This window comes from Electrophorus electricus, chromosome 9 (genome assembly GCF_013358815.1).
Source record: "Electrophorus electricus isolate fEleEle1 chromosome 9, fEleEle1.pri, whole genome shotgun sequence".
Lineage (NCBI taxonomy): Eukaryota > Metazoa > Chordata > Actinopteri > Gymnotiformes > Gymnotidae > Electrophorus > Electrophorus electricus.
In genome coordinates this window covers 19,803,047-19,815,334 of record NC_049543.1, presented here as the reverse complement: position 1 = coordinate 19,815,334, position 12,288 = coordinate 19,803,047, and the positions used below count along the sequence as shown (strand labels likewise).

The 12,288-nt window shown below is 50.7% G+C and overlaps 1 protein-coding gene across 1 annotated transcript in view; it reads left to right on the top strand.

The window, feature by feature from the left end:
* Positions 1-12,288, top strand: part of LOC113581419 (collagen alpha-1(XXII) chain) — a 77,305-nt gene that overhangs the window by 33,287 nt on the left and 31,730 nt on the right. The window contains exon 19 of the mRNA XM_035529559.1: positions 10,195-10,239. Coding sequence (XP_035385452.1) covers positions 10,195-10,239 — 45 coding nt within the window. The remainder of the gene's footprint in view (positions 1-10,194; positions 10,240-12,288) is intronic.

Here is a 12,288-nt window from a genome sequence, read left to right as displayed (position 1 = left end):
AAGGCCTTAAGTTTTTATCTGTTGTTTAAAATGTTTGAGAATCCAAGCAATAACTTGCCATAAACCATTAACAATTTGAGTTATGAAGTTATGTTTCTGACACTAGCCTTCTTTTTTGAAAAGTCAAGCTAGGAGTCATGTCCATTCAGAAAAAAAAAACCAGTTACGTTATGATTATCACACATTGGGAAATCAACTATTTGAGAGCATTTACGAATCTATTCGAGATTCAAACAAAAAACCTTTTTTAATGAATGCGAGTGAATGGAACATTCAGAGCTTGCTGTCCCATCAATGACTTACTCAGGGGCAAGAAAGTTTAATTTAATGGTGCGTTTAGCCCATCAGAGTGAGGACCCAATCAGATTACTGCTGCCACGCAGTAGGATACAGCTTATTGGCCAAGAAACTGCCTTTGAGGACCAATGTTTACGTTTATAGAAAAATAAGCAAAGAAACAAAAGTTTCTGGACATGTAATGACTTCAGGACCTTCACTGGTTCTGTGGTTAAAACTCCACATTGCCAAAGCCATGGCTGAAAATTCATGTTAATTTAAGGTTCTAAGAGACTCATTTACATTTACATTTACGGCATTTAGCAGACGCTCTTATCCAGAGCGACTTACAAAAGTGCTTTGTCGTTTACTCATAGAATATCCTAGTACAGTAGGTTAGAATCAAACATACCAATCAAACATACCAATGAACTAGAATACTGTAGAATACAGGGATGAATGCTGATACCTAGAAGTGCAAAATACATAAGGTCTATCTTAAACAATGATAAGTGCTATAAACAACAAGTGCTAGAGTTTGTTAAACAACATAAACAATACCCTACAATAAGTACTAATTTCTCAGGAAGCACACATATTGAAGATATTTCACCCTGAGTACCTGTCTCTGGGAGAGCCTCCTCAAAGAGGGGAGAGCCTTGCCAAATGTGACGAAGTGTTGCCGGCCCGGTTCTCTGACGTTCTTCCACTGCGCCCCCGAGTCCCCCCCCCACCCCCCCGACACCGGCTGGAGGCGAGGCGAGGCGACTCTCCGAACGGCAGGGAGGTAGGCCGGCCACCGTGCCTCCATCTCTCCTCCTTGTGCAAGACAAGCTTCCCCCCAGCTGTTGGGGAGAACCCCCCCCCCCCCCCCAACCCCGTAAGACAATATGGGCATCACTTTCCGGCCTTTAAATAATTGACGGGAACCCCGCTGCATTAGGGCGGCACGGAGCGGTGGGGGGGGGGGGGGGTCGGGGTTCATTCCGTGCCTGTTAGGGAAGAGGTTTTCCTACTTTTGCCTTTCTTTAACCCTCGCAGCTCAGCCTGGCGTTCAGCGCTTGTTTTACAATCACCACCCCCACCCCCCTGCCGAGGGGTGGAGCTCGGGGAGGAGCGGACCCCTTTCTCACCCAGGCTGGAGAGGAGAATGGTAACTGTATATGGCTGTCCTAACACCAGTGTTTACAGTGCAGTGCTTTTTGGCTGTGCAGGGTGACCCAACCACTCCCTGGCAGCTGTGTGTGTGTGTGTGTGTGTGTGTGCGTGCGTGCGTGTGTTTGTGAGCTTGCTGCTTCCTCACTGACATGTGTCTTAAACATTGCTCTCATGGTGTCTCGCTCTGCCATTGTGCTCATGAGAGCCACTTAAAGGCTGTGCAGCATTCAACTCCTCAGGGAGTAGAACTCATGTTTGACCTCCACCCGTCCTCCACTTGCGCCCTCCACCCCCGACAGGGGAAAGAGAAACTAATACGGATTCTCACACCATTTTCTTCTGATCCTCTGTGGGTAGACAGAGGTAGCGAAGGTCAATGCTGGCAGAGAAATCCCCCTGCACTCGGCGCCAAAGTGCCTGGCTGCCCTCAGAAGGCCAGAGGCCAAACGCCACGGTAGGAAGTCCCGCGCGGCGCTCGGCCTCTGTGCACCCCACGGTCCCCGCCACAGATCCCAGAGCACGGGCAGCCGGAGGGTGAGGTCAATGCCCGGGCAGGAGACTTGGAGAAACGGATCCGTGCTAATTGCTGCTAATTTTGCCCAGCGAGGGCATCGCTTCGAGACGGCGGTTGTCACAGCCTCACGCAAAAGTTAGAAAAAACATGGCTTGGGCACAGCCCCGAGAATGAGTGTCGGTCGGTGGTTCTTCAGCGTTCCTCACTTCCATGGTGGTATTAGCGTAATGATTGAAACGTCCTTTCCTTTAAGCGATGACAAGCCCTGCTTCTGCAACTATTTATATGCACGTTCGAACAGCATGAACGCGTTCAGTGTTCCTGCCTGCTATTTCGACCACCTATCGTTTATGTCCTAGCATCTCCTTGAAACAAGCGCGCCTGCCGCCGTGTGTAAGATACCTTTCGCCCGCGGAAGACGCCTCAGAGGGCCACGGTTGAGGGCTGTTGGCCTGAAACGAGCGCGCCGTGGAGTTATAAGTTCGCTTGAAGTAACCGGAAGGAGTCGCCCTTTTATCGCGACCCGAGGCTGGTCACGCTCGCCCATCCTTGAGCATGGCAGGCCTGCGCGGAGCGGGCGCAAGAAAAGATGACGTTATGACCTTGACCCACGAGGCCGTTACCCCAGCAACGAATCGGAATATGGAATATTAACCTATGACGGGGGGGGGGGGCAGGTCTGAAACAGCGCGCGGCCCAGAGAAGCGCTGGAGTTTGGTCTCGGGTGGCGGCAGGTGGGGGATGGAGAGAAGAAAAGAGAGAGAGAGAGAGAGAGAGAGAGAGAGAGAGAAAATGGGGGTATGGAGGGGTATGCGTGGTGGGGGGGGGGCGTGGTGGGACAGATGTGCGGAGCCATGATTTATCTGTCTGTCTGCACTCGTTCCCAGAGTGGCCGCAAGCTGCAGGAGCCTCACTCGCGTGGTATAAACACACATTAAGCGGCCAATTAATTACAGGAGGTGCCCGCGGGGGGGGGCACCTCGGGAGAGCTGGAGGTTCTCATGGCACTGCTTGCGTGTTGGATGTGCACGTTATCATGCCACGGGGTGTGCGTGCTTAAAAAGAGCAGCGATGGGGCGGAACGGACCGGGTCCTGTACAGCTGGAGGTTGCGTGCGTGCGTGCGTGCGTGCGTGTGTGCGCGCGCTTGTGTGTGTGTGTGTGTGTGTGTGTGTGTGTGTGTGTGTGTGTGTGTGTGTGTATCAACACGTTTCAGCCAAGGGAGCAGGGTCTGGTATGAAGTTGATCTCACACTGACACACATGTACACACACACACACACACACTCACACTCACACTCACACTCATTTAATACATAGTGCAGGTCTGAGAGAGAGAGAGAGAGAGAGAGAGAGAGACAGAGAGAGAGAGAGAGAGAGAGAGAGAATCGTACAACTCCTCCATGGGCTGGGTTCCCATACACACACACACACCAAGTCTTGTCTCCGAACCAAATTACAGTATATACAACGATTCTTTAGAATTAATCCCTTTTAGTCTAGAACTAGCTCAAATCTTTTTACATATGCTAAGTGCTTCTCACTGAAGGTTTTAACTTGGCCACACATGTCAGATATCATATATGTCACTGATCAAAATACTTTTTCTGGTGGAAACACGCAGAGGGGAAAAAAGTTACAAGTTATTAAAAATAACATTTCACCGCCATGTACTTGGCATTGTTGGGTTATTCTTACTGGATTACAGTAATCTATGTTATAATATAAACGCGTTGAAACATTATTTTTGGGAACTGAGTTTTTAAAAAACATACCTACTACATACTAATATGTAGCTCAGAAGTAAGAAGTTGTATATACATGTATTTGTGCCCTTATGTAGACTGAATATTGTTTTGACAAAGGTCAGGGTCAGGGTCAGGGTAGGTCAGCATAGCTTGCTGTGGCATTTGTTGGACACATGGCGTTACTAACCTTATGAACCCGAGGCCACGGTCCCACACAGCCCCAAAGGCAGCAGGGCATGAGGCGCGACTAAGGTGCTCCAGCAAGTCCAGGTCTCGGAGTCTGGCCGCGAGGGCAGCATTCGCCAGAGACACAGACGGATGACATTTTCCTTGAACCTCCTGCGAAGCCATGCCGGCCCACTTTTTTTTATAACCTCTGGCAACCCGGCATCGGCCAACGGCAGGTGCCAGCAGTGACACGAGGCGAGCGTTAGCGCTCACGCTAATGAAATTCGACTATTGGGTTTCGGGACGCAGCTCCAAAGCGTCGGGTTCGCGCGCCACGGTCGGGTTTCAAGCGCGCGGACTTACCGTGGGTTAAGGGTTGTAGGAACTCGGCGTGATCCGAGACGTATCGTCTGTCCGGTGACTTTGCGACTGCACATGGAAAAGTAAAAACGGTTCCTATGCACACACATGCTTAAACACACATATGCCCACATGGGCAAACACACACAAATACACACACAGAGAAAGAAACACAGAGCACTGAACCCTCACCCTCTCGTCCCCACACGGTAATTTGGCCAGATGCCGGCCTGCATCCACCCATTCAGGGCTTAAAATGCATTTTAACTAGCAAGGCACTGCGCATGGCATCTCCCAGGCTGGCGCCGGATGCTACCCAGATGGCACAGGCCCCGTGCTTTAATCTGCTATGCCTGACGGCTTATTAGCGACATGGGACGCGCGTCTCCCGGGATCCGCGTGGGTGTCGCCCCATACAAATTAGCACTCATCTTCATCCTGTGCACCAAGCTCATTTAGCGAGGGAGCCTCGCGCCGTACGAAGCGCCCCGCCTCCTCCTTTGCGGTTCACCATGCCCGCGTGCCAGGAGTTCGCCGCGCGGCCTCGTGGGTCCATCTGGTGCGAGGGCGCCGGCTTCAGGGTCAACGGGTTACTGCGAACCAACAGGCGCAAACAGCCCCCCCATGCATAAAATTCCAAGGATCTCAGAGGACTGTATGATGAATAAACCTGCCAGAGAGGAAAGCAGTGTTTTTTTCCCCGAACTATCCAGCATGTGCCATTTGGGGGAAGGGCTTGCACTTCAATCACACCCTTAAGCAGGGGGTGGGGTTAGAGGACCGTGGGGGGAGGGGGAAGGGGGGTTGGGGTTGGCACATATTTGAGTTTAGGAATGAAAACAGGGCTTGGCACTAAATGAAAGATCCTTTCTCTTCCCACACTGGCTTTGCGTATTGCCATTAGCGCGCTGTCAGGTTGCTGTGACTCGTCACAGGCTGGGGCGGCCTTCCTCACCCTCTCTGGGGCGTTTTGTGACAGCAGGAGATGATGGGGGGGTTAAAAAAAGGAGAAAGCGCCAACTGAAAAGCGCTTGTTGTCCACGGATAACGTGGTCTGGCTGCATCATGACCTGCTAATAGTCGGTGGGCGTGTAATGTTTCTATCCAGCGGTTTTGGTTTTTTTTTCCCTTTCGCACACGTGCGTGCTCGCGCTAGCGACCCAGATTAGGGAATACCAGCTCGTGTCGCTGGTTTAGATCCGATCCGGCGCCGCGCTCATCATACAGTCGTTCTTCAAATATGCAACGACGTTTCACGCACAGATTCGCTTCCAGCCGCCTTGCCGTGCACGCCGCGGGAACGCTGCCGCTCCCGTTTGTGGGAGCAGCTCGCCACCTAGTGGCCGAAGGCGGCGCATTCGCGTTCCGGCCTGACGTGCTGCATCGTGGCGGAGACCGGATGATGCGGCGTCGAGCGAGCGCAATCTCGGCCGGGTCAATCCGTAACCACCCCCGGCCAGTATCCCATCCTGCCCCCATCGACTTCTGCCATTCTAAGGAGGGCAATAACGAGGGCGCTCTGTGCCTCTCAGATCGCTAGAGCGCCTGTGGAGCTCTCGCCAAACCCCCCCTCCCTCTCTCTCTCACACGCACACACACACACACACTCCTTTTCTCTCTCCCCGATTTGCTCCGCTGTGCCATGCTACCCGTTACCTCTCCAACCAACAACCGGAACAACTTCTCTTTTAGTGAGTTTTTGTGATTTGTTTTTTTCAAAGCGCCAGTATTCCAGGAAAGCCCCCCCCCCCCCCCCCCCCCACCTTTCAATGAGTGCCCCCTCACAGGATTTAGCTCGTTTCCGAGCCTGTGCTGTAAACAAGCGCAGAGGTAGCGTGACAGCAGACGGGCGCCTTTGACAGGACCGCTCGGCGTTGACGTTTCGCCGGGACTTGTCTGTCTGTATCCTGTGTGAGCAAGTCTGTGAGTCTGCTGAAGTTGGCAACTGTAATGCCGTAATGTACGATTCCATGTCTGCCAGTCTGCACCTTACACCGGTTACTATAGTAACACACTGCTGAACATATCATTCCAAAAAAAAAAAATCATTCTTCTTAGGTAGTAATGTGCATTACTTGAAAAGCAGCAAAAAAAAAAAAACATCTTAAATTGAATTAATAGGATTTAATATGTCTCGCAAGCTCAGTTTTTCTAGGGGGACAAATATTGGGTGGGGTAGTTTTTTGGGTGGGGCAAATATCTGGAGCCTTACTAGAAGCTCCCAGGCTGCTTCACCGTTATGCATGCTGCCGTTACGCCCCCTGCTGGTAAAGGTTTGTGTACTCGGCAAGCTGATGCCTGCCTTTTCTTGTTTTCTTCATTGTTATTGTTGTGGTTTTCTCTCTCTTTGTTATTTCATGTGTTTCCTGCTGTAATCTGAACTGGCACTGTGTGAAGCATTATGCTCAGCACAGGGTGGCGGGCGAAATGAATAGTCCTGAAATTCTTGCCATGCCTGCGAAGTTTCCAAACGTCTACGCCACCGCCTCCGAATTAATCTTAATCTCGCGAAATAAATTGGCTCCGTCTGCCTGCTGCCGGTGGGAGTCGGAGTAATCCCGGTTGTCCGCTCATAATAAATAGGAGAGGTGAGCCCCCAAATCGCGGCCCCGCCTTCCAGAGCTGTGGGTGCGAAGACAGACAGCCACACTGTCATGGCAACAGCTCGAGTAGCCCACGTCTGTACAATGATTGCTTTTTAAGTGTGTGCTAGCACAATATATCGCTTGCTAATTGTTATCACCGATTTGCCCTTTGCGATACCGATATCGCCAAAGGCTGCACAATATCGCCAAAGGCTACACACTCCAGGGCACCGGAGCGGTTTCAGTGTGTGCCGCGCTCAGATGCGGGCCGTCGGTCAAGCCGCAGCTGTCCCGCCATCGACTCTACCCCGTCCAGAATCTACCGGCGCGTCTCAGTCCATCGGACTCGCACAATCGGAAGCGTTGCCATGGAGACAAGCGGCTGCGCGGCGACTGTCAGGTCTAGTTTGGGCTCCGTCTCCTCGAGGCTTCGCATGGCGTTTGAGCGAGGCAAGGCGCGCGGAAGGGTTTGGCCACACGGAGGGGCAGTCTGGAAGCTGCCTGGGTCTGTCAGAGACTGTCCGGATCGCCCTGGCAACTCAGCATATTCAAACAAGTGTGCCTGGGAGGAATGAGTTGTGTGTGTGTGTGTGTGTGTGTGTGTGGGGGGGGTGATCTTGGTTATTAAACAGCAAAAAAGAATCCATTCCGTCGTTGTTTTTGGTTTTGGATTTGATTGGGGAAGCATATGGAGGGACCCGAAGGTGTCCAGAAGTTGAATGACAGAGGACAGAGGGAGAGGTGGGGAGAGAGAGAGAGAGAGAGAGAGAGAGAGAGAGAGAGAGAGAGAGGGAGGGAGGGAGGGAGGGAGGCAGCAGGAAAAAGAAGGCACTGGTATATAGCGAAGCACCATTAAAATCACTATGGAAACTGTACTGAGGAAGATTCCATTGTCTGGGAGCATATCTGCTATCCAGGCAGTGGAGGCTTTATTTAATCTTTCTCAAAATTGGGGGGGACAGTCTGTCGAGACGTTGAGTGGATGTTATTTTGATGAATGGAATGCTTCCCAACAGGACCTACCACTCAACCACCCCCCCAAAAAAAAAATCTGTGTGAAGTACAGCCTTATTCACTGTTGTTAACAAATTGTATGACATTGATTTTGACAGAGGAATATCTCGGGCAATACAGTGCGGGAAAAAAGACCTCCTGCGGAGACAGCTGTAGCAGCTCATGCTGTGTGTGTGTGTGTATCAGCGTATGAGCCTTCCACTTTGTATAGGATTAGGCAGCTTTAATGGCATCCATTTTAGGCTGGTCCACTGGCATATCACATGACCTCTTCCTGTGTGTGTGTGTGTGTGTGTGTGTGTGTGTGTGTGTGCGTGCGTGCGTGCGTGTGTACTTCTGGGTTTGCCCCCTCTCCCCTCGCTACGTCCCTGCCTCAGACGCTGCTTCCTGGAGGCCTGTTGACATTTGGGATTAGGATTGTATCACCAGAGCCTCAGTTCAAAACTTCGATGTGTGGGGAGGGGAGGTGTTAGAGCATGTGTCTGTTCGTCTGGTATCAGACTGAGCTCAGGTCCATGTTGGGCAGACTCGCCTCGGTGGGCGGGGCAAGGCGTGGGGAGGGGCTTCCTCTTCAGGTGGTTCCTGTCCGTCTCCTCTCTGTCCAGCACACACTCATGCACTCCTGCTGACACACACACACACACACACACACACACACACACACACACATCCTGCGTTTTTCGCCCCTACCACCTCACTCTTCTCTTCAGCACCGCCAACCTGCGGGGGAACATTCTCGCCGCAGGTGCTCAAATAATAATCAAAAACCCGGGACATCATCAAATTTATAGGCTACCCGGCGTCGCGTAGCAACCAAGATCGCCTTAGCGATGCAGCATCAAGGAGGCAAGCGCGGGGGAAGAGGTCGCCCCCCCCCCCCCCCCCCCCCCCCGGCGCCCGCGACGACGGCGTGCAGTCATTGATCTCCCTCCGTTCCGCTCGCAGGGCCACTCTCCCCACCGTCGTGGTTGGGATTACGATGTCACGTTAGATCTTGCAGAGAGACACTCGCGCAGGAGGCCGCGTCGAGGTGGAATGCTCGCTCCTGATGCAAAAGGAACCTTAAACCCCACAGTGCAGTCATGGCTGACAGGCCGACGCTTGAAAGCTAATGGGTTGCCACTTAGATGGTTAGATGGTTACCACTGGCTTCCATTTGTGGTTAGGCATTTGGCGTTTATGCGTTTGTTTGTTTGTTTGTTTGGTGGAGTTAAAATCCAAGTAGAATGAAGTCTCCCTGTGAGCACGGTTAGTTAACTCATTTGCGATCGGGTTTGAGATCAAGTGGAGCTATTGTGTGCACGTAACTGAACCCACATGCATTCCCCAGCCCTTCACCTTCTGCTTTCTTCATAAATTTCTTCCTTCACGTCAGCGGTACGCGAGGAAATTCCAAAACGGGCTCCAGGAGCCATGAGAGAACAGGACTCGTTCAGAAATGCATATTTCATTCCTTCGAATCGGAATGCGTATGAAATATTCATCGCTTGGGTCTACATTTGGTTGTCGAGCTCACAAGTGGGCGGCGGTGAGGTGAGGGGAGGAGCATTACACACGAGACACGCCCCCTGTGCTTGCCCCGCTGACCCTTAGGGTAAGATGCTACTCGCCTGGAGTGTAGACATATGTGCTCAAATCCAGATTATAAACTTACTTGCTTACACCACCTTATGAAAAGGATTATTATTAGTTACATTATATTAGATTATAATAAATGTAAATGTAACATTAGTTATGATACTATTTGATCAATATTAGTTATTATTAGATTAATATTGGTTAATATTAGTTATAACCACAGCAGTGGTTCTTGTGTTTGTGAATGGCCTGGTTTTTCCGTGCTAGCCCCCCAGGCTCTGTGTATGTGTGTGTGTGTGTGTGTGTGTGTGTGTGTGAGTGTGTGCGTGTGTGTGTGCGTGTGTGTGAGTGTGTGTATGAGTGTGTGTGTGTGTGAGTGTGTGTGTGTGTGTGTGTGTCTGTGTGTGTGTGAGTGTGTGTGTGTGTGTGAGTGTGTGTGTGTGTGTGTGTGTGTGTGTGTGTGTGTGTGTGTGTGGCAGCGGGCGAGGGGGGGCTACTCTTGGCTGTGTCCTTTGCTTAGCTAGGCTTTGACTGATGTGTCCAAGGAGGTATCCCAGCAGGGCTGGAGGTGCCCACCCCGAGGTGTAAAGGGAAAAGCCAAGCTCAGCACGCTAGGCTGGCCAGCGAAGCCCCTTCCTTGCCGTTAATTAAAAACAAATTAGCCACCACGACGAGAGGAGCCGTCTGCCTCTAATTGCGGGTGCCTGCGTGCAGCTGGCCGTGCTGGCGTGAGCCTGTTGTTCTTACTTTGTTGTTCTTTTGTGTGTGTGTGTGTGTGTGTCCTCTGCCTTTCAGGGCCGACGGGGACACCCAGGGGTGCCTGGACCACCCGGACCACCGGTAAGAGCCATGTTCATGTCGTTCATGAACTTTCAGCACGTTTCTTTAATTGAGCCTTTGCAACAAAAAAAACAAACAAACAAACAAAAAAACATACATTCTTTTTCCACATTCTACAAAACACAAGCAATTATATAAAGCATTATTACAAGTTTCATTTTTAAATGCTCACATGAATTGAGTAAGGTAAGTCTAAATAAAGCATCTTTAGCATTTTATTGTAATTTTAATGTAAAAACTGCAGAATCTAAACTTAAATAACTACAAAAAACAGGCAAATGGCTCATATATGGTTTTTTGTTGCAAGGACACAGTTCTCGCTATAATTTAAAGGACAATTTGACTCATGTGACTCAGCTTTGCAAGTGAAATCTGAAATTTGCCAAGTTACTCCGGTTCTTAACACTTCTCCCTCTCATTCTCACCAGTGCAAGCAATAGTGAAATAACTGAAATGAAATGATGCTTTATTTTAGAGTCCATAAAAACAAAACAAACAAACAAAAAAACAAAAAAGATTGACTTGACTTACAGAATGAATTATGTGTAACAATGTGCATGTGTGTATATATACACTTCAGAAGCAAAGCTGATAAAGGACCTCTGTATGAAATACATATAAATCTGCTGTGTGTGTGTGTGTGTGTGTGTGTGTGTGTGTGTGTGTGTGTGTGTATATATATATATATATATATATATATATATATATATATATAGAGAGAGAGAGAGAGAGAGAGAGAGAGAGAGAGAGAGAGAGAGAGCGAGAGAGAGAGAGAGAGAGAGAGAGAGACAGCTGAAAGGAGTGTTCTCATTCATTGCTATAAAACATGGAACGTGTGGATTTGCAGATGGCTTACAGCAGATCGGGGATCTTAGTGCCTTCATGCTCAGAGTACAATGTCTGACTGTAGAGTTCAGCGTAGCGTATCGGCCAGCCAGCCATATCCATCATGCACACTATGCTGCAAAGTTCAATTACCAGCCTCCGCGGGCCGGGACCTGCCCAGCGCTGGCCTGCCTGTTATTGATGGTGCTGATGACACCCGCTAGACTGTTTAAAATATGGTCTTCTCATCAGGCCACTGCAATCAATATGGAAACGCGCAGCTCGAATTAAAAACGGACTGCGTCAGCAAGCATGCGATTCCCCCCCGGCCCAGCACCCACTTCAGCAAATGTGATTGTGTGTGTGTGTGTGTGTGTGTGTGTGTGTGTGTGTGTGTGTGTGTGTGTGTGTCCCCATGCCCCCCAAAACGCACTGGTGGGCCTTGGTGATCGTAGGCGGCACCGTCAGGAAGGCGCACGCCCCCCACGGCTTGCCCCGCCCTGCGCATGTTGTAGTTCCTCCACCACTCTAAACACCCCCACCCCCAACCCCCGCCCCTGCAATTCGTTGGATTTGGAGGGTGCAGATGGGCGTGGAAACCTGACATTTTCCATCTTTTGAAATGGCAGCGTCTTGATAATACCCGCGGCACGCGCCAACTTCTCTGGCATTCATGAGACACCCGCTGTCGCGACGGCGAGACGAAGAGTGATGGGGTGGGGCTCCAAGGGGGCATTCCTTTTGCCCTCCCTATGCCCCGGTTTACCCCGTGGCACTAGCGGCCACCCCGCGTTCCGCGTGCCCTTATCAATCCAGACACTTAAGCCTACGTGTCAGATGACCTTTCTTAAGAGCTGGGTGGGGGCGGGCTTCCCTGTAGAGGTCAGCGCTGTGGGTGGGAATCACTGCGCTTAATGCAGAGTGACTAACGTGCAGAGATTTTGGCAAGAATCCCCACGTAGCAGCCAAAGGTGATCGGCGGGTGCCCTTACTTCTGACTCCGGGTTCCCCCTGCGCGTTTCAGTAGCGTCGTGAGCGCTTCTTCAAAAGTTCCAATGCAGCTGGAACACCCGGCGTCATCTGGGGGATTAAAGCTCGTTTTTTGAAAATAGTTACCATATATGAAAAAGTCAAGGTGTCAGATTACCTCCCTCTGTATAAAGAGCCTTTTCCTTTCGGCTGTGGAGGTTTCACGTTTTTACTCGCTTGGTTCAAAATTATGTT